Here is a 21,920-nt window from a genome sequence, read left to right as displayed (position 1 = left end):
GAGATGTGCATGCGTGTGAACGCCATGTGCGTGGAGGGGGGCAAGAGTGCACGCTCACGGGAGCAGGAACAGTCGGGAGACTGGTCTCATTAAAGGAGGTTTGAAGAATCAGCAAACCTGGGGAGGGTGAGGTTAGAGGCAGTGGAAAGCCGTGCTGCATTCTGCCCCCAAACGGGGCCCAAGGGAACCATCTGAGGCTAAGGCAAGGGGAACAGGGATCCCACTTTGCAGGTCCTACAGTCAGGCTGCTGGGGCCAGGAGCACATGGATGCCAGCCCCATTCCCTATTAGGCAACACGCAGCACCATCTGCACAGTCCCAGGAGCAAGAGCAGATATTTTATAACTTCCTTTTTTCTTTTTAAGTCGAAATTAAAAATAAATGTTCCTTCAGTTCTCAGATGTATATCTCTGGTGCAACCTGCCCACATTCCCCCACGCTGCCCTTTCCAGAACATGGCAGGGGAAAGGAGGAAAGAGATGGATAGAGAGAGGGAGCCAGTCCACCCGGCTTCAATGCCAGTGGATTGCACCTCTTCCAAGAGGGAAACGCTTCAGGCGTGGCCGCGCAGACGGGTGGAGAGAGCCCAGAAAGCGGCTGGTACCAGGGAGAGTGGAAGGAGAGCCAACAGCCAGAATTTCCAGCCCAGCCTCCACCCTCTCTTGCTGCAGGACCTTGGCCAAATCGCACATCCTATCTTTGCTCCCATTTATAGTTCATAACACGGCTGGGGTCCCCTCCGCAGCTCCCACCCCCTGGCAGCTGTCCTCTTCACACATCTGTCCACTTTTGCTGCCCACTTCCCTTCAAGTGGCCGGCCATGGGCCCTGGTGATTAACATGCAGGCTCTGGTCACAGGAAGAGCTGCACCCAAATCCTGGTTCTAGTATTTACCAGCCATGTGACCGCGCACAAGTCACTTGAGCGCTTTGTGCCTCCATTTTTTTTTTTCCATCTGTTAAATGGCGACCACCCTGGTACCTCTCTGGATGGCCTTGCGGGGAGGCAGGGCATGGAAAGAATTTGGTCCAGTGTCTGGCGTGCAGCAAGTACTCATTAGGTGTAAAGTGTCAGTATCGTTCCTCTCCTCCTATCTCACTCTTTTCTAGTTTTTGCTGATCTCTCCTTTCTCTGAACTCTACAATCTGTATTACATAATTGAGCATCATCTTGCCCCCATCTTGTCTTTGAACACAAGCCTCATCACTCAAAGGATAGCGAGCTCCTGAAGGTAGAATCAGGGCTTATCTCTCTGATGTCCCCCAAAGTACTCAGCACAAAGTTGCTCCCACACTGTGTTGTATGTACTAGAAGAATATTGCTAATTCATTATTAAGAACATTAAATCTTGGGGGCGCCTGGGTGGCTCAGTTGGTTAAGAATCTGACTCTTGATTTCGGCTCAGGTCATGATCTCAAGGTCCTGGGATGGAGCCCCTCATCAGGCTCCATGCTCAGTGTGGAGTCTGCTTCTCCCTCTCCCTCTGCCCCTCCTCCCCCCACTTCTAAAATAAACAAATAAAATCTTTAAAAAAAGAGAGAGAGGGGTGCCTGGGTGGCTCAGTTGGTTAAGCGACTGCCTTCAGCTCAGGTCATGGTCCCAGGGTCCTGGGATCGAGTCCCGCATCGGGCTCCCTGCTCGGCGGGGAGTCTGCTTCTCCCTCTCCCCCTGCTTGTGTTCCTGCTCTCGCTATCTCTGTCAAATAAATAAATAAAATCTTTAAAAAATAAAAAATAAAAAATAAATAAAATAAAAAAAGAAAGAGAGAGAACGTGAATTCTTGGTCAGGGAAAAGATCTATAATGGACTGTGACCATGACCACCACCACCCATTTCTTCCTTACTCCTTTTATTAAGGTCCAAATTGCATGGGGGTGTGGGCCTTTGGAGAGAGGGGCAGATTGAGTGTTTGGTCCCGATTCTTCACTCCTCCCTGCATTCATAGCCTTGCCATGGGAAGAATGTATTTCCATGCTCTGGGCGTTGCTTGGCTATACATCTTGCTGTGGCCAGGTGCCTGTGGGACGAGGTGGCAGGGTGCCAGCTCAGAGCCCAGGCCCCAGAGGGCACACGCGTCTCTGCTGGCCATCTTGTGCGTCTAACATGGCCTTGAGGAGACACGCCCTGACTAGTGTCTTTGTCCAAGGAGGGCGGGAAGCACGGGAAGCATAGCACAGCCTGTGGCGGCTGACTCTCAGTTGACCCCAGACCTGCAAGGAGAAGCAGGACTGCCTCCGTCAAGCACAGTGAAGACCACCTGAACCCCAGGTAATCACAGACCCCCAAGACTAAATGCTTATGGTTGCCACGGCAATGCTGTGGATGTTTGTTACACAGCACTGTCTTGGCAATAGCTGTTTAATACAGGGGTTGCCATATATGAAGAGTGACTCTGCTGTGCTTTGTGGTCCAAAATTCTGTACCATCACTAGTGCACTTGAACTATGGCTTCACTAGTGATGTTGGTTCTGGAGCAGCCTAGCTTATCATTCCATCTGGTGACCAACAGCCCAACTCTGGGGCTGCCCCGGCCAGTCCAGGAAGAAGGGCACTTTGTGCCCAAGCCTCATTTCAGAACAGAATCCAGAATGGGGCCAATGGCACCCATATGGCAACTGGCCCACAAGAAAAATCACATCTTTCCTTCGGGACCCCTCCTTCAGAGTATTCTAACCTTTGCAGAGAGATAAGGTCTCGATCGGGGAGATGGGCACCACCAAATACCCTGAGCCGCTTGGCCGGAGGTGGGCCGTGAACAGCAGAAGATGAAGATAGGGGAGCAAGGCTGCTGGTCACAATCCTATGTCCTATGATACTGGGGCTCAGAAAGAGAGAACTGAGCAGCCCCCACTTCCTTGGCAGCCGCCCATGCAAAACTGATTCGAGGGATAGGAGAAAGATGTTTTAAAAGTACAGAAAATCCAGAGAGGAAACAGTGTGTGTCAAAACAATGGGGTGCTGAAATCCAAGTCAGGGGATGAGTACAGAGTACAGCACAGGGTCCAGCAACTGTCCCTGTCCCCTCCACCCCACCTCTATGTGGCTAATCCCTCCTCATCCTCCAGGTTTCAGCTTAGTTGTCATTTCCTCCAGGAAGCGCTCCCTGGCCCTCAAGATGAGTTAGGTCCCCTGTCCTACGCTCCCCCAGCACCCTGCCTGCCTTCTTTGCAGTATTCATCTCAGTAGTACAAATCTGCTGAAAGTCTTTCCCGAGAGCTTCCAGAAGCTTCGGAGGGGTGAGAACCTCAGCGTTCACTTACCACATACCTGGGAGTCCTCACTGGTAAAGCGACACTCCCCTGGCTCATACCCACTTCCTCCATACTGACTCACTCAATTCTAAAATGCTCCTCTTCATTTTTCAAAGACCTGCCACGGGCCCAGGACTCAACAATTTGCCTGTTTTTTCCTTCTACTTTGTCTCCATCTTCTGATTTATGTGGCTAACGATCTGAAAAGTAACACTTCAGTGCATGAGGGGTGCTATTTAAAGGATCCCAACCAGCTAAAGAGAATATCTTTTGTCAAATAAATGTTTGTCCCTGACGGCTCGATTCTAGCTTAACTGAGCAACACCTCTTGTAGGGTATAAACCAGGCCCAACTGACTGGTGGCAGGTTACAATGGAGGTAGGCCAGGAAGAAAATTGTGACTGGTATTTAAATGTGTGAAAAAGCAGAGTCTGGGATGAGGAGGGTTGGGAGACACCAGGAAGGCTCTGGGACACAGCCAAATCCTCATTCGAAGTGAACCCTCTGTGGTCTACCCCTCCCCGTCCCCTGGAGACGAAGTGACCCATACCAGCACCTTCTGAGGTTTCTAAGTCCACGCACACACCTGCGGTGTTAAAACCCACAGGGTTTAGCGTATAGAATCCCAGCTGTGAATGTCCCAAGACAGGGATCTGGTTTGGATGTAACGCAGGGCCCCTGGACTCGCTGACGGGATGCTCTAGTCTGCCATCCTCGGTCTCCCAGCTGGATATGGCGGTTTGGGGCCTTGAGTTTTGACGGTTCAAAAATGACAGGGGGAAGGGAGAGGCGGACAGCAGTGTCACGGGGAGCTCAGAGCAGAGGAGAGAAGCACAAGAGCACCTGGGAAGAGCTCAGGCCCACAAGAGAAACCCAGTTCCTGGCATGTGAGACATTCTGGTAGCCAAGGGTGCAGGGTCCAGGCTGGCTGGTGGGGAAATGCAGAGAGGATAGGACAGGGACCGCCACAGTGGCCCTGCCTCCCCCCAGCCACGTGTGCATGGAAGGGACAGCGCTGCACACCACTTAGTGGAAACCTGGGAACAGAACTGCCAGTTACAAGCAACCACGGTGGGCGGGGTTCTTTTGGGAAGGTACCCGAAGAAGAGGTGCCGTGAACCGCACTCGCCTTGGGAACAGCCTCGGTGCACTGGCTTAGCCACCATGCTTATGTATAAATTGGGATCTCTTTGCCACACACCGAAGGGGGAAAAGTTCCCATCTTCAAATGCTAAGCTTAAAATAAGACACTACATGGGTGCCAGTGGATCTGTGAAATCTGCTGACTAAACTGGCACCAGCCTCTGGGAGAAAACCAGCTCGTTTCTCCTGAGCTCTGGAGAGTGAGCAGGGTGGGGGCGGGGTTACTCTCAGGCAAAGTGGGAACCACACGGGGGTCGAGCCCGGGATGCTCACCTAGGCAGGAAGCAGGGATGTTGTTTCCAGAAGCATCTCAGTTGAGGCATCTGCCAGACTTAATCACCCCTTCCCTTCATCACTCAGGGACCCAGTTCCTAGCACATTCGCCAGCACCCCATTTCTATTTTGGTAAGCACTTTAGTGGCTTCTGCATGTATATATTTCTTACGCACTCTATCACACCAGGGGCTTCCCTAAGGTGTGGACTGGAACCTTCAGTCCCCTTCAGATCAGGCCTTTGCTGAGATGTTCAGTGCCACCAGGCGACAGTGGGGGCCTTAGGGGAGCTGATGTGGCCAGTGGTAGCCAGCCTCTGGTAGAAGGACTAGAACAGCCACAGTGCTCCTTCCATGCGAGGCCAGGCCATGGCCCAGGAAGGAATGGGACCATGAGCCCTCTGATTGCTTATCTCGTCAAAGTACCAAGATAGAAGGCCACCAGTTCTCTTCGTCCAATGACTCCTCGCAGGCCCTGGCCTCTGGGCCAGCTATTCTGAATCCTGGAATATGAATATTTGGGACTAGGAAGTGGGGTTAGGTGAGCATTGTCATTTTGGCTCCAGCCGCCACTGAGACCTGCTGGGAGATGTCCCAGCTCATGCTGCCCATTGTTCTCAGTCAGGTGTTCATACAGGATCTCAGGGCCAGGGCACCCTATTCTCATACCCTACACATTTATTCACAGAGGGATGCTTGCTCCAGGCTGGGAGAGGATTGGTCCTCAGAAGACATTCACAGCATCTGCTTCAGCAGTAAACCCCTGAACCACACAAGAGTGGACAGCACCCAAGTTCCCAGGATGCCTGCAAGGCTCTAGTGACCTTGGAATAACTGACTCGTCTTGGGTAGGAAGAAGCGAGTAGAAAATGATGGGGTGTCATAAAAAAAAAAAAAATAACACCTTGTGAACCAGAGACAGTGCTGGTGTCCCTTGGGTTAGCTACTTCATCCCAGTTAATGGCAGCCATTAATTGTATAAGTAAGGGTCCACTGGGCCTCTTATGGGGAAATGAGCCCCAAATTCAACTTCTCTGGTTTGGTAAAGAGATGATATTGTTAAGTGATGTATCTTTCTTTCTCAAGTGTTGATGGAATATTTACTAAAATTATTATGGCAGATTCTTTTTGCCTACGTATCAACCCATTAAAATTATTATGGCACATTCTTTTTCCCTACATATCAACCATTCTTCCCTTCTTTTTTAGTAACAGAATCCCTATAGTTGGGGGATTCTACATGAAATGTAAACAGAACTATTGTGTGAGACTTTGAAGAAGTCTCCTTAAAGGGAACTGACCCACTGGGAAGTACATCCTTTTACTCCTCCCATCTTTCTCCTCCCTGTAATATAGATGTGATGGCTGGAACTCTGACAACCATACTGGGTTATGAGGTGATTTTGATGACAGAAGCCAACACTGAGAATGGTGTAGAAAAATGGAAGTCTAGGTTCCTGGTAGCATTATGGGGATCCACCTACCTCTAAACTTCTTTGACATAAGCGAGTTATAAATTATTTTATTTAAGCCAGTGTTATTTTGAACTTTTTAATATGCAGATGGCCCTAATTCCAACTGGTCTAATCGTATAGTATGCTACAAAGAAAACCAAGATACATCTCAAATTGTACAGGTCATAACAAAATACAACAAAGTAGAAAATAATGACAAAAGAATACATTTTAAAGAGGTCAATCACTTGTGATTAAAAATGTGTTCTTCTGGGGGCACCTGGGTGGCTCCGTCAGTTAAGCGTCTGACTCCTGATTTTGGCTCAGGTCATGATCTCAGGGTCGTGAGATCGAGCCCCATGTCAGGTTCTGCGCTCAGCATGGAGTCTGATTGATATTTTCTCTCTTCCTCTCCCTCTGCCCCTCCCCACCACTCTCGCTCGTTCTCTAAATAAATAAATAAAATCTTTTAAAAAATAAAATAAAATGAAATGTGTTCTTCTGACTATCTAATTGATTAAAGATGATTCGAAACTATAATTTCAAACTCATTTGGAAAATAAAAACATAGATCACCCTATACGACCACATATTAGATACAGCCAGATATTAGATATACTCAGAAGCAAATTCACAGCCCTAAGCACTTTTTTTTTTAAAGATTTTTTAAATTTATTTGACAGAGAGAGACAGAGCGAGAGAGGGAACACAAGCAGGGGGGAGTGGGAGAGGGAGAAGCAGGCTCCCCTCTGAGCAGGGAGCCCCATGCGGGGCTCAATCCCAGGACCCTGGGATCATGACCTGAGCCGAAGGCAGATGCTTAACAACTGAGCCACCCATGCACCCTGCTCTAAGCATTTTTATTAGAAAGAAAGAATGAGAATAAATATTCAAGGTAAAAAGCAAAAAAAACCACACCAAAACAACAACAACAAAAAACCCCACAAACACACCAAAGAGGGAAAAAACGGATATTATAAAAACAAAAGCAGAAATGAATAAATTAGAAAATGGAAGCAGAAGAATTGATAAATGCATCCAAGAGCTGATTCCTGGACATGACTCTCATAAATCTGTTTATTTTAATAAAGGAGATGAAGGTGAAAAGGGGGAACAGGACTCAAACCCAACCCAAGGCAAGGTCATTATATATTTTTTAAAGATTTTCTTTATTTATTTTATTTAATTTTTTCAAAGATTTTATATATTTGTCAGAGAGAGCGTGCACAAACACGGGGAGCGGCAGGCAGAGGGAGAAGCAGACACCCTGCTGCTCAAGGAGCCCAATGTGGAACTGGATCACAGGACCCTGGGATCCTGACCTGAGCTGAAGGCAGACAATTAACTGACTGAGCCACCCAGGCATCCCTTATATATTTATTTTAGAGAAAAAGAGAGAGAGCATGGGGAGCAGCAGAGGGAGAGAGAGAACCCCAAGCAAACTCTGAGCTGAGCTTGGAGTCCGACACAAGGCTCAATCTCAGGACCCTGAAATCATGACCGGAGCTGAAATCGAGAGTCAGACGCTCAACTGACTGAGCCACCCAGGTGCCCCGAAAAGATCATTATATTTTAAAACATCAATATTTAAAACTTTCTGCAACAAAGACACCAAAGAGTGAAGGGGAAATAGCTGGGAGAAGAGATTTGCAATGTATATAATTCAAAGGATTATTATCCAAATATATAAAGAACTCTTACAAATCAATTAGGAAAATACAACTAATGGAAGAATGGACAAAGGCTGTGAACAGGTAATTCACAGAAGAGGAAATATAAATGGTAAATAAATAGATGAAAAGAAGCACAATCTTTCTGGTATTCAGGGAAATAAAAATTAAAACCATAGTGAGATGCTACCTTTCTCCCATCAGGTTGGTGTACAAAAAAGTCTAAAAATATGAATACCAATGTTACTAAGGTGTAGTGAAATATAGCCTTCCTGAAAGGTAATTTGGCAATAGCTATAAAAAATGTAAATGGCCATAGCCATTTACACAGCAAATTCACTTTCTAGAATGGGCCTCTGAGCAGTCTTCATACTTGTACAAAAATAAGTTCACAAGGATTTGTCACACAAGCACTATTACTTCTAATAGCAAATAATCAGAAACAACTGAAATCCATCACTAGGGGAGAGAATACTACTCAGCAGGAAGAAACGAATGAATGAAGCCGATCTTTACGTAGGCAAACTGCTAAGTGTAATACGGTATTGTAGATAACTAAGTATACTGTTACATTTTTAATGGAAAAAATACAAAACAGAAAAGAATGTTTAAATGATTATTCCTATGTATGCAAATGCCTAGAAAAAAGCCTGAAAGTTCACATCAAAGTTCTAACAGAGATTACTTCTGGGAGCAGATTTAGGGTTGAGCTTTGTCAGGGGAATTTCTACGTTTTTCGTATTGTTTGAATTCTGAGCTGAGAGAACATATTCATGTATTACTTGTACAACTTTTAAAATATTCTTTAAAAAAGTCTTGGTGGTATTTTTGAATTCCAAAGAACATATTCATGTATTACTTGTAGAATTTTATAAAATATACAGAGAAGATTTTTTTTTTTTAATCCTGAGTATATTTCTGAACTCCAACGATAAAGAGAAAAAAATACCAAAGGATCCCAAGGGGAGTGGGGGAGGTTTACCTACAAAGGAAAAGAGAATCAGGCCAACTATTGTTCATGTATGAGAGAGAAAAAAAAGACATTTCCAGATATGCAAGGACCCAAAAAGTATATTGCCCACACGCTCTGAATATTATTCAAAGAAGTGCTCCAGCCAAACATAGAATACACACACACACACACACACACACACACAGCCTAAATCATTGTGAAGTTTCATACAGGTGTTAATTAAGCAAGGATTCAAAAAATCTGATGAAATTTCAAATTATTTCCAGAATCTTGGCAGGTGTGTATGGGTAAAATGGTAACAGGTGGAGTAAAATGGTATGTTAAAAGTCTCTTCCTGGGGCACCCGGGTGGCTCAGTCAGTTAAGCATCCGGCTCAGGTCATGATCTCATGGGTTATGGGAATGCACCCTGAGTTGCACTCTGCACTCAGCGGGGAGTCTGCTTGAAGATTCTCTCCTTCCACCCCTCCCCCGACTCACGTGCACACGCTCTTTCTATAATAAACAAATGACTCTTTTAAAAAAGTCTCTTCCTATATGGGGAGGGTTGAGAAGATTATATTTATTATTCAATTATTGATATTGATAGGATAAATATAATGGAACCAGTATGTAAAATATTACAGATGAATAGTAATTAGAGAAAAGTAGGCGGTTTCCCTTTCCAAACTACTTAAGAAACCAAAGGACCACTGAAAAGATCATTCTAGCACAAATCAGGAAAAGAAGTGGAAACAACAGCAAAGCTTGGTAAACCAACCAACCAACCAACCAAATGCTTGATGGCTGGGATAAGTGGTCACAATAACCAGTGGCAGAACAAATATGAATTTATTATTAAAATTAAAGACCTGTTTCTCGAACTGGGCGAAGAAGTAAAATTCGGCTATAGTTTGTCAGGAGTCATATAATACAAAATGACACAGAAATTAAATGTCACTCATTCAAAGGTGTAGGCAATGATTTACAAGGCAAATAAACAAAACGGGAATAGAAATATTGATATGAGATGAAGTAGAATTCAAGACAGTATTCACTGAAACAGGGATACTTTGTGCATGCGTGAGAGAGAGATGCTACCATTTGTCACCATCAACACTATTACAATACCACTGACTATATTCCCTATGCTGTACATTTTATTCCCATGACTTACTCATCCCATAACTGGAAGCCTGTATCTCCCACTCCCCTTCACCCCATTTTGTCCATTCCCCCATACCCCTTCCCTCTGGCTAATAATCAGTTTGTTCTCTATTTATAGGTCTGCTTCTGCTGTTTGATTATTCATTTGTTTTGGGTTTTTTTTAGATTCCACATATAAGTGAAATCATATGGTATTTGCTTTTCTCTGACTTATTTCACTTAGCATCATACTTTCTAGAAAGCATAATGTCTTTCTCTGTCTTATTTCACTTAGCATAATACTTTCTAATACTTTCAATATTGTCACAAATGACAGGATCTCATCCTTTCTATGGCTGAGTAATGTTCCATGGTATACATATATACCACATCTTCCTTACCCATTCTTCTATGGATGGACACTTGAATTGCTCCCATATCTTGGCTATTGTAAATAATGCTGCAATAAACATAGGACTGCATGTATCTTTTTGAATTAGTGTTTTCATTTTCTTTGGGTAAATAGAATTCCTGGATCATATGGTAATTCTATTTTTAATTTTTTGAGGAACCTCCACACCGTTTTCTGCAGTGGCTGTACCAGTCTAAATTCCCACCAACAGTGCATGAGGGTTCCTTTTTCTCCACATCCTCGCCAACACTTGTTATTTCATCTTTTTGATTCTAGCCATTCTGACAGGTATGAGGTGATATCTCATTGTGGTTTTGATTTGCATTTCCCTGATGATGAGTGATGTTGAGCATCTTTTCACGTGTCTGTTGGCCATCTGCATGTCTTCTTTAGAAAAATGTCTATTCAGGTCCTCTGCCCATTTTTTAATTGGATTATTTGGTTTTTGGTGTTGAGTCATGTAAGCGCTTTATATATTTTGGATATTAACACCTTATCGGATGTATCATTTGCAAATATCTTCTCCCATTTGGTAGTTTTGTCAATTTTAGTTTTGTCGATTTCCTTCACTGTGCAGAAGCTTTTTATTTTGATGTAGTCCCAATAGTTTATTTTTGCTTGTTTCCCTTGTCTCAGGAGACATACCTAGAAAAATGTTGCTACTGTACCTTATAGTTTTAAGGGCTATTATAAATGCTATCTTTTTTAAAAAATATATCATATTCTAAATGTCTAGATTCATGGGCCTCCAACAATTTTTTTTTTTAAAGATTTTATTTATTTATTTGACAGAGACAATGAGAGAGGGAACACAAGCAGGGGGAGTGGGAGAGGGAGAAGCAGGCTTCCCGCCGAGCAGGGAGCCTCCAACAATTTTTTTATACTGGTCTTACAACCAGACATCTTTTAAAGATAGTAGCTCCAGGGCGCCTGGGTGGCTCAGGTGGTTAAGCGATTGCCTTCGGCTCAGGTCATGATCCTGGAGTCTCGGGATCGAGTCCCGCATCGGGCTCCCTGCTCGGCGGGGTGTCTGCTTCTCCCTCTGACCCTCCTCCCTCTCATGCTCTCTGTCTCTCATTCTCTCTCTCAAATAAATAAATAAAATCTTTAAAAAAAATAGTAGCTCCAATAGTTTATCTATCCTCATGAATGATTTTTTTTCCTCCTTTCCAATTCTATTACTACTTATTTATTTTTTCATATCTTACTGTACTTGCTAGTCTTCCAGGAAAATGTTGGATATCAGGGATTCTTACCCTGTTCCAAACATTAAGAATTTACCTTTACCTGTTTCATCTTTAGGAATGGTGCTTGCTTGGGGTTGGGATTTTATTTTATTTTATTTTACAGATTTTATTTATTTATTTGACAGAGAGAGACACAGCGAGAGAGGGAACACAAGCAGGGGGAGTGGGAGAGGGAGAAGCAGACTCCCTGCAGAGCAGGGAGCCCGATGAGGGGCTCGATCCCAGGACCCTGGGATCATGACCTGAGCTGAAGGCAGACGTCCAACAACTGAGCCACCTAGGCGCCCTGGGATTTTATTTTTTTGATAGACCTCAATAAGTTAACAAAGTTCCCTTCTGAATCTAATCCACTTTTTTTTTTTAAAGTCATAAATGGAGTTATGTTTCATTTTATCAAATGATTTTTCTAAATCAACCAAGATTATCACATTTCTCCTTCAATTTGTTAATGTGATGAACTATATTAATACATTCTCTATGTTACCATTCTTGGTAAAAATTATTTGGTGATGACATGTTTTACTGCATTGCTGGATTCAACTTGTTATTATTTCACTTAGACTTCTAGATGTAATTTCATAAGTGATATTAGCCTATAATTTTTCTTTCTTCCATTTACTTCTTGGTATTTGTCTCAAAGTGTCTCATGGATGAACTGGAGGACATTTCCTCTTTTTTATTCTCTTTTAGGAGTTAAGTGAAAATTGAGTTTGGTTATTCTTTTGAGAGTAGTCACCTGCAAGATTGTGGGAGTCTACTGGTGATGTTTTGTTTGTTTGTTCTTTGGTGCATATATTTTAAACAACTGATTTAATTTCTCTCTATTCATAGTCTATTCAAATTCTATATGTCCTCTTGGCAATCTCTGGGAAGCTATACTTTCTCAGAAATGTGTCCTGTTCTTCCAGGTCTTCAAATTTATTACCCCAGATTGTTCAATGTATTCTGATCTTTTAAACTTCTATTGTATCTATAGTTATTATACTTTTTATTCCTAATATGTGTATTTGCATCTTCTTTTTTCTTGCTCAGTGTTTCCAGAAATGTCTATTTAATTAGCCTTTCACAGAAGTTAGAAATTTACCCTCAAGATATATCTCTAACAGTATCAAAACAACATGCACAGGATTACCCATTCTGGCGTTCTTCATAATAGCAAAACAGTGGAAATAGTCTAAATGTCCACATGCAGGAAATTAGCTGAATAAATTATGATACTTCTACATAGTAGACTACCATATAGCTATTAAAAAGAAAGAATGAGGAAGACCTCTGTAAACTGACGGGCCATAATTTCCAGAATATGTCATTAAGTGGAAAAAAACATTGCGCAAAGAGTATATGTAGAATGCAACCTTTTGTATAAGAAAAAAAGGGAAATACGTTTGTATTTGCTTATTTTTACAAAAAGAAATAAGAAAGATAAAATTGTTTACCTACAGAGGATGGGTGGGCAGGAGATAGAAGGGATAAGGAGGGGAATGGGATTTGTATTATGCCTTTTTTATATAGCTTTGACTTCTGAACGATGTTAATATTTTACAAGTTTCAAAAAACAAGTCAATAAGAACGGGGAAGCAACTAAAACTGAATGCCAACAATGACAAATAAACCTAACTGTGTATCAAACAAACAACAACTACACATTAATTCAAATAACTTTTGAACACAATTCTCTGTATACTCTCAGTAGGATATATTCTAAGAACTTCAAAGAAATCTTGAGTTTCACTTAATACACTTATGGGGAGTAGGGTTGATGTAGTAATTCTGAAATTCTTTCATTCGTGTATAAGATTTGGTAAGAGAGTATGTATATGGTTGTTGGATTCTCATTCAGGGAGAAGGGAGATATAAATATGAAATGGGAGGAGTGCAAGAACTCTAAGATGCTGGATTGGAATTATTGGCATGAATTCATCATTTTGAAGTTGTATCTCCTAGCTCTGAATGCTAAGAGGGCCTAGAAACAATGACTCTCTAGGAACAGTGAGCATATCTCGCATTCAGATCTTGGTATCCAAATACCATTCTCTGAATGGAATGAGAGCTCTTTGGAGAAATGCACGATTCCAGGACTGGGGCACAAAAACTACAAGATGAGTCTGGAATATCCATATATTGTGCCCAAAAGTTTTGAAGTTCTCCAAGGACACATCAGATGGACACATTTTATATATAAAAATAAATTTTAAAAAAAAGAGCCAACTTAACCCTGATGCCAAAACTAAGCAAAAAGAATAATGAATCCTGAGTTCATTTTAAACTTTAGGTTTCAGAAGGTGTGCTTATTTTCTGACTTCCTAAGCTTTTTGGGAAAACTTCCCTGTGACTAGCACGTCCTAGTGACAATACTTGGGATGGGAGCATACAGGGAGAAAGGCACTTCGAGGTTCCGTGTTGGGTGCACATTGGCCTGCACGTCTTTATGGAAAGAAATTTGACGATACACATCAAGAGAATTAAAAAGACTTATGCACCACTTTATCTGATAATTCCCCTCCAGGAATGTATCCTAAATCAACATCTTAAATATTTATGAACAATGATGTAAAGTTATACACTAAAAAATGTTTTAGAAAAGAAAAACCTTTGAAGGTAATACTTACAATTGGCGTTCCAAAAGGAATGTAACCTGCGAGGGGAGAGAAGAGGGTCAGGTCTTCCAGTCCCACCCCACTCCACCCCGTCCACCTCTCAACAGAGACAGTGGAAGAGACTTCCGGGTTTGGTCTTGTCAATGGCCCTGATGGGGCACCTCCACCCCCAGACCTTTTCCTGGCTCAGCCCTCCAGGATAGAAGGCTCCCCTGTGTCCCTCCACCACCCTCTCTCTGTCCCCCTGTAGCCAGACACTTCTCACTTGCCTCCAAAACTCAGAGGCCCATTGCTGAGGGCAGGGCTGCCCACTGCTGGGGGGCCACCATGCTACACTCAGCGCTCGTCCCGTGATTTCCTCCATGAGGTACGACGTCCCCAGCCCACACTCACGATACACACTACGCTGTCTTCACGGGCCCTGGAATGTCCTCCTTCTCTCACCTTGCCTTTCAAGCACACATCTTTACTTCCCCGGCATCATGACCGATTCTGGAAAGGGAACTCCCCACGCACTTGAGGTGCGTACCTCGACATGCCACAGGTCCTCTGTAACTTTCTCATACCCTGGCTGGACATCCTCCACAGGGCAGGAGAGAGCACCGTTCCCTCACTGCTCACGGCCCCGACACGGTGGGAGGCTCCCTCCACGGCCCCCACCCTGCTGTCAGTGGGCGGCCTTGTGTCCCTGACTCTGACTTACGGCAGCCAGTCAGCCGGTGGTGGGACAGCGGACAACCACGCTTCTCTGAGCTCTCGAAAGCAAAGGGTCGTGTGCTGAGTGTGTGTAACTGTGCATGCACACGAGCCGTCATGTCACTCTAGCGCCCACGTCCCTCTGGAGATAGATCCAGGGTTTGCCTGGACAGTGACAAGAGAAGCCAGGCTCCAGGTGAGAGCCTGCTGTGGCCGCGTGCAGGGACTGGGAGCACCTACAGCCATGGGTACAAGCCGCTCCGGCCTTTGCGCCTGGGAGTTTCTCACGGCCAAGCAAGGAGGATCCCCGGGCACGCAGGCCTCAGTTGGCACAATGATGAACCACGGTTGTTTTTTCTCTCACCCACATGAGGTCAGGCTCTCTGGGGGTGGGCATCCTGACTGACCCAGCTGCGAACAGCCCCCGATAGAGACCCTTTCTCCCCTCCCCTGGGGACTTTCCAAGGCACCAGCCAGAAGCCCTCCACCCAGCCCTGCAAGAGTGCCCCGGTGCCCTGAGAAACGGCACGGGGGAGGCACCAGCACTCTGCCGTGTGACTCCGCACAAGGCCTGCAGCCTCTCAGAACTACAGGTGGGACACATGCACCGTGCGCGCAAGCGCTTTCTAGGCTACTAAGCTCGTGCATACAGAGCTGTCCCTCCGGTGACCACAGGGCGGGGACTTCCTGGTGACCACAGGGCGGGGACTTCCTGGCCGCAGGGATCTTATGGCCACTCTCCCACCCCACCCCCTCTGCCACTGGTCTCCACAGAATGGGGATCCACCTTCCGTGTGGGCACTTGTGCAAATGCAGTGCATGCATTCTGGAGTAGAGGGGAGCCTGGGGCTTAAATGCCTTTAAGGGAACATGGTTTGGAAGGAAAGAGCACAGTGTGCACAGGTAGGTAAGGGAGGAGTGACTCACAGAAGGCAGGGCTTGCGGGAATCCGGGGTCACCCCTGAGGCTGCCGCTCAGTGAGTGCTGTGTAACCGGGGCGGGAGCGCCACATTCCCCTGTGGAGGCCTCCGCCCCACCCCCACTGCCCAGGCAGAGAAAGCAGACAGGCACATTTTTTCTAAAGCCCCAGAGGTGATTCTGAGGCCTGGCCAGAGGTCTGTAAGGTTGAGCCAAGGTGAATATGCAGGTGCAAATGTGGCCACGTGTGTCACAGGTTCTGCCCTTCCTCAGCTCGCTACATCTGGATGCTCCCGGAGCTGTGACCATGGTAAGTACCCGGGGCTAGGCAGAATCAGAAGGGTCCCACGGGCTTACCTGACATTCTAAAGGGCATGAAGATCTTCTCATTGGTATCTGGGTGTAGAATAGCCTAGCAAGAGCAGGGAACAAGGCACAGGGTGACTGTGGGGAGCGGTGGGGGAGCAGACAGGGGGACGGGAGACGGAGGAAGGAGGGAAAGGAGAGCTCCCCCAGAAGGACTGGCCAGTCAATCCTTTCCCATCATTCAAGGCAAGAGAAAACCAAAACATAGGCCACCAATAGGGCTTTTCCTGACTCACACTTAAAGCTGAACGCAGGGGAGTGGGACCTACCTTGCAGGTCCTCTGTCCCCCATGCCTAGTATTTAGTAGGCATGTAAGAAGGATTTTGTAGAAGGACCCCACAGGGAAGGAGTTCAGGGGCCCAGGGAAAGGCAAGGGGCCTGAGCTCCGGCAGTCAGAAACTGAGGCCCCGGGTGTTAGGGAGAAGGAAGGGCAGCTGGGGGCTAATGGGAGGGGAAAGGCTGGGCAGCACAGCTGTGGATCCCCAGGACAGGGCAGGGCAAGGGAAGGAAACAAATCCAAAACTGAATTACCTGCTTGATTTTCTGTGCACTCCAGAGCTGCAAGGAAGGAAGGATGGGAGAGAGAAGAAAAAGAACAAAAAAAAGGAAAAGAAAAGAAAGGACAAAAATGAAAAGCATTTATCAATTGAAGGTCTCATAAGCCACATTTTTTAACCAAGAGACCCAGCTCCAAAGGGCATAAGAGGCTCAGGTTGTCCTGGTGCCCCCAGGCCTGGTAGCTTCCCTGGGACTGTGGCATCAGACATCCCAGGACAGCAGAACCAGGGGATCTCACGCAGACCATCCAAACCAGGGGTTCTCTATTCTGGCTACGCTGTAAAATTACTCGAAAAATTCTTCCAGCAATTTTCTAGTTAATTCTAAGGTTTCGATGAAGACACTTGAGTACGTCTCCTGGAATCACTAGAAGCAGCATAGCACGGATTTTTCAAAGCTGGACAGACTGCCTGGATTCCTGGCTTTGCCCCTCCTTCCTCTGAACCTCCATTTCCTCACTTGTAAAATGCGGGTAATAGCGGTGCCTCCACCATCGTGGAAGAGGTATAGGAAAGGTGCCTGGAGCAGTGCTGGGCACAGAGTAGGTGCTTGACCGCGGCTGACTGCTGTGGGTATTATGATCCCTATTGTAGTTGTTATAAGAAGGTTACAAGGAGAAGAAAGTTGCTTTCAAGTAAGCGGTGAGGTTTTCTCTCCAGCACAGTGTGGGAGACAGGCTGGATGGACAGAACCATTGCTAATTCCTTCAAATGGTATAAACACTGTATCTCATTAAGTCTAAGATATCAGCGATCCTAAGACGCACTATCATGTGCCACCGAGAAGGAAAACTTTAACATAATCCCAAGACCTCCATCCATTAAAAGACTCATCCCATTTGAGAGACATTAAAATGTGGTAAGAGAAACTTTTAGAATCAAGAAAACATAGTGAATAAAAATGTACATGTGGGCAAAGCAAAGGCAGTGCGTTTTTAAAGGAGCAAGAAGGTATGAGGTGAGAGGGAGGAGGTGGCCAGCAGTTGATGTTAGTTTTACAACAGAACGGTTCAGTTATGCTTCAGTTTTGCGGCACTGTTGTCATCTGGAATATAAATTAAGCTGCAGAAGGCCACCAGGTAGCAGAAACAGAAGTATAAGATTGAAGAATTCACATTTATGCATTTTACTCACATCAGAGTCCTTCAACCCTTAATTCACAGCCTAATTACCCTTATTTTAGATACATTTCAAACATATTTGACTGTTTGTGATTCCAGACCACGAAGATTGAAGTGGTCAATTTTTTAAAAATAATAATTATGGAAAAAGGGGACTAAAGGGAGAAAAACCAAATGCAGAATTGCTGTTGGCCAAAGAAGGTAAGTCAGAGCGTAACAGCAAAGAGGTAAAACAAAGTAATAAAAGGCCGATCCCCTTTGCTCAGAAAGTGCCTCCAATCCCAGCACCATCTTCGGTGTGACCCCAGGCCCTGTGCAGACTCCTGACACCCCATATTTCCCACTCAGGATCAGAATCTCCTATTTCTAAGTCCAGCTCCTTGGAGGCAGGAGCTTGTCTTCCAAGGCTGTCACCCATCATCTCCCACAGTGCTGGGCACACAGAAAATCCAAGGCTATTCTAAAATTAAGATTTTATTTAAAAAAAACATGCAGATCTCTTCATACAATTCAGAAGGAAGGAAGGGAGGGAGGGAAGGAGGGAGGGAGGGAGGCAGGAAGGCAGGAAGGGAGGGAGGGAGGCAGGAAGGGAGGGAGGGAGGGAGGGAGGAAGGCAGGGAGGAAGGCAGGGAGGCAGGGAGGGAGGGAGAAAGGAAGGAAGGAAGGAAGGAAGGAAGGAAGGGAGGGAGGGAGGGAGGGAGGGAGGGAGGGAGGGAGGGAGGGAGGGAGGGAGGGAGGAAGGAAGGAAGGATCCAGTGGAGGCTGGTGGGGCAGCAAAGCCATGAGGTGAAGGAGCCCAGGTCCTGGACGATGGCCTGTGCCCAGTTCCCAAGCAGCACTGGACTCTGACATGAGAGAGGAACAGACCTTAGTGTGTAAGTTCCTGAAATCTGGGGTTGTTTGTTACAATGCTTGGCTCACCCTGACTAACACAGAGGCTCATTTATACACATAAATGAGATGTGTATATCTAAAATACTCAGCCTATAGAACATGTTCCATGAATGCCTAAAACAGAGCAGTCATTCAAATGAGCAATATATTTTTTTAACAGACTTAATTATTTTTCAAAGCAACTTCATCTCTATTGTCTTACTCCTACAACACGCCTGTGAGGTGGACAGATTATTTTCAGACAAGCAAACTCATCTCAGAGAGACCAAGTAATTCAGCAGGGTCCTAGGGGCTGGTGGCAGGATGGAGCTGGGCCCCCAGGCCTCCTGGCCTCCAGGCTCGTGTTCTCCCTACACTCCAGGGGCCTCCGGAGCAGATCAATATCTGGTCTGGCCCGAGTGACTGCCAGGCCTGAGGCACGAGAAGAGGAAGAGGGTTAGCTGACATCCTCCTGGGGTCCCAGAAACTCCTCCTTGCAGCCGGGGGCTAATGCCCCTCACCAGCACCTGCTGCTCCCCTCCTGCCCAAGTCCAGCTGAGTAGCGCAATGCTGGCAACCCATGGCACATCCAAGCCCCTCAGGTTCAAGGACTGCCCCCTCCATCTCCACCCCGCCAGGAGCAGGGATGGGAGAAGCAGGCGGATGCTGCTCATCGGCAAAGGCAGAAGTTCAGTAAGGGTGTCAGCAGGCCAGGCCAGGGACCCAGAGCTACAGAGGTGTTCCCCACCCTGCAATGACATCACCACACCCATGGCCCCGGGCAGGCTGGTGCCACGGAGACGAGCGACGACAAAGCCTCACACGCTAACTCCATGCTTCTCCCTTTGGCTGAGCACCTTCCCTCCCATTATTTGATTCTCACCCTTGGAAACCTGTTCTATAGGCCAGGTGAGGAAACCACAACGCAGAGTCACCTCCAAGGTGTCGGGCAGAGCCAGAATGACAGCTCATGACCTCTCACTCGGATTCATTCATCCTCACTCATTCATTCACATTTAGCGAACAAGCGTGATGTGTCGGACATCCTTCTGAGGGCTTTGTACATATTGACTTATCTAATCTCCTCAACAACCCCATGAGGCAGGAGGTAGTCTACCCCCCACTTCATAGATACGGAGACTGAGGCACAGACAACGTACATGACTTGCCCACAGTCCCACAGCAGCACTGGGATCTGAACCCTAGCAGTCTGGTTCCTGCATCCCCACTCTCGACCGCCACCTGCACCTGTCTCTAAATGTTAGCACACCGGTGCACGCTGTTCTGTCCCTTTAGGCACCTACGTGTTGTAGAGATCTTTCCATATCAGGGCGCAGAGAGCAGTCCTCCGCTTCCTAACAGAAACCATGAATGAATATATTGTAAACTGTACCCTATGAGTGGACTTTTAGGCTATTTTCCATCTTTTCTTTTTTTCTTGTGGAAAAATATACATAACTGAACATTTACCATTTTAACCATTTTTAAGTGGCAGCTCCATGGCATTAAGTACATTCACATCATTGTACCGCCATCCACCATCCACCTCCTTTTCATACTCCCCATCTGAAACTCCGTACCCAATAAGTCCTAACGCCTTATTCCTCCCTCCCCCAGCTCCTGGCACCCACCATCCTACTCTCTGTGAATCTGACCGCTCTAGCTATTTCCTATAAGTAGAATCATATGGGATTTGTCCTTTAGTGACTGTCCCATCTTTTACTATTATGACCATGCTCCAGTGACTTTCCCTAAACTTATCATTATCATACCATCAGCATGTAAAGAAAAAGGATAAATGTATGCAGAAATCTCTGGCAGGATACAGAAGAAACTAAAGGTTACTCTAGGGAGAGGAAGGGGAGCAATTGGGGAAACTTGTTTTTTATCCTCTACTCGTTTTATAGCTTAGAAGTCTGTAGATTGTTCGTATGTTCCCCATTCAAAATAATCAGTAAAAAATTAAGAGTAACCACTAGAAAAATAGCAATAGGGTGCACAACTTCTAAACTCTTTATTGACCTCTATGGCACAGACTGTTAAGTGTCCAACAAAATCTATGTCCCCTTCTTCCAAAATAATAGAACAGTGGTGGGCAGGTGACCGACCTACCACGCTGTATTTCCTAGCCTCTACTGCAGTTAGGCTCATCCATGTGCCTGAGTCCCCCAGTGGCATCTGAGGGGAAGAGAGATGGGCCTCTCCCTGGCCAGCAACTGCCACCCCCAACCATGCTTTTTGCCCCCTTCCTGCAAGCTGGAGCACATGCGTGGCTGCAGCCCAGACTGGGAAGACAGCTCAAGGAGATGGGGGAGAAACATGATGGAAGGAGGCTGGGTCCCTGAGTGATCCTGTGGAGCTGAGCCATCTGCCCACCTGGAACTTGAACTGTTTGATGGGAGAGAAAGAAACTTCTTAATTTACTTGAGCTGGTACATTTTGAGATCTCTTTGTTACAGCAGTTAGTATAACCCTAACTAAGATAAGCCATTTGGGATTATAGGAAATCGCCTCCCATGATACAGAAGAAAGAATGAAACCAAAAGTAGTGTTTGTGACATCCAGCAATGCTCCCAGCTCAGCAGGCAGGTGAGATGGGAGGGATATCTCCATTTTAAACTAAAATTCCTACACATGACCTGATCTTGTTTGGGCTCATCCATCTCTAGGCTGCAGCAACAACAGTCAATCATGGATTTTGGTTTTGGCTCAGCCACTAATGTGCATGGTCTCCTGTGCAAGCCATTGCACACCTTAGGCTTAGATTTTTTTTTTTTTTTTAATTAATCAGGCAGGAGAAAGGGCAGGAAGGGCCCCTTCCTGTGTGATGATGCCAGACCCAGCCCATAGAGAGACAGGACAAGGACACCTTGGGTCTGGGCTTTTCCCTGGAACCCACTGGACCCATGAGTCAGATGCTGGAGGCAGGAATGGCAGCAGAACCCCAAGCCAAGTGCTGGTTTCTAGCTTGACGTTTCATAAGCCAGTCCTGCACACAGGTTACAGGAGAGGAGCATCCTGGGCTGTAAAGCATTTGATGGGAAGCAAAAGAGGGGCAGTGGACAGTCCAACCACACTGAGAATCTAGGACAGAGTCCTGGCATCTCTTCAGCCTGGGAAGCAGCTACACTTTAACCTGCAAATTCCTCAACCTTTAACCTGCAAATTCCTCGACATGGCATGTCTCCTCTGGGCTCAGCCCATGTCCCTCCGTGCCTCTTGCAGAACATAAAAATGTGTGGCCC

General features: G+C 45.9%; 1 protein-coding gene across 7 annotated transcripts in view; it reads right to left on the bottom strand.

The window, feature by feature from the left end:
* The window catches only part of SFXN5 (sideroflexin 5), a 112,294-nt gene that overhangs the window by 58,336 nt on the left and 32,038 nt on the right, over positions 1-21,920 (bottom strand). For all 7 annotated transcript variants that reach the window (XM_045884777.3, XM_045884779.3, XM_064572324.1 and 4 more), the window contains 3 exons: positions 16,656-16,682; positions 16,115-16,169; positions 14,156-14,181 (listed from right to left, as the gene is read on the bottom strand). In XM_045884777.3, coding sequence (XP_045740733.1) covers positions 14,156-14,181; positions 16,115-16,169; positions 16,656-16,682 — 108 coding nt within the window. The remainder of the gene's footprint in view (positions 1-14,155; positions 14,182-16,114; positions 16,170-16,655; positions 16,683-21,920) is intronic.

The sequence above is a fragment of the Mirounga angustirostris genome, unplaced genomic scaffold, assembly GCF_029215605.1.
Source record: "Mirounga angustirostris isolate CCGP_5_RB_7025 unplaced genomic scaffold, mMirAng1.0.hap1 SCAF_10, whole genome shotgun sequence".
NCBI lineage: Eukaryota > Metazoa > Chordata > Mammalia > Carnivora > Phocidae > Mirounga > Mirounga angustirostris.
This window is presented reverse-complemented; position numbering and strand designations above follow the sequence as displayed.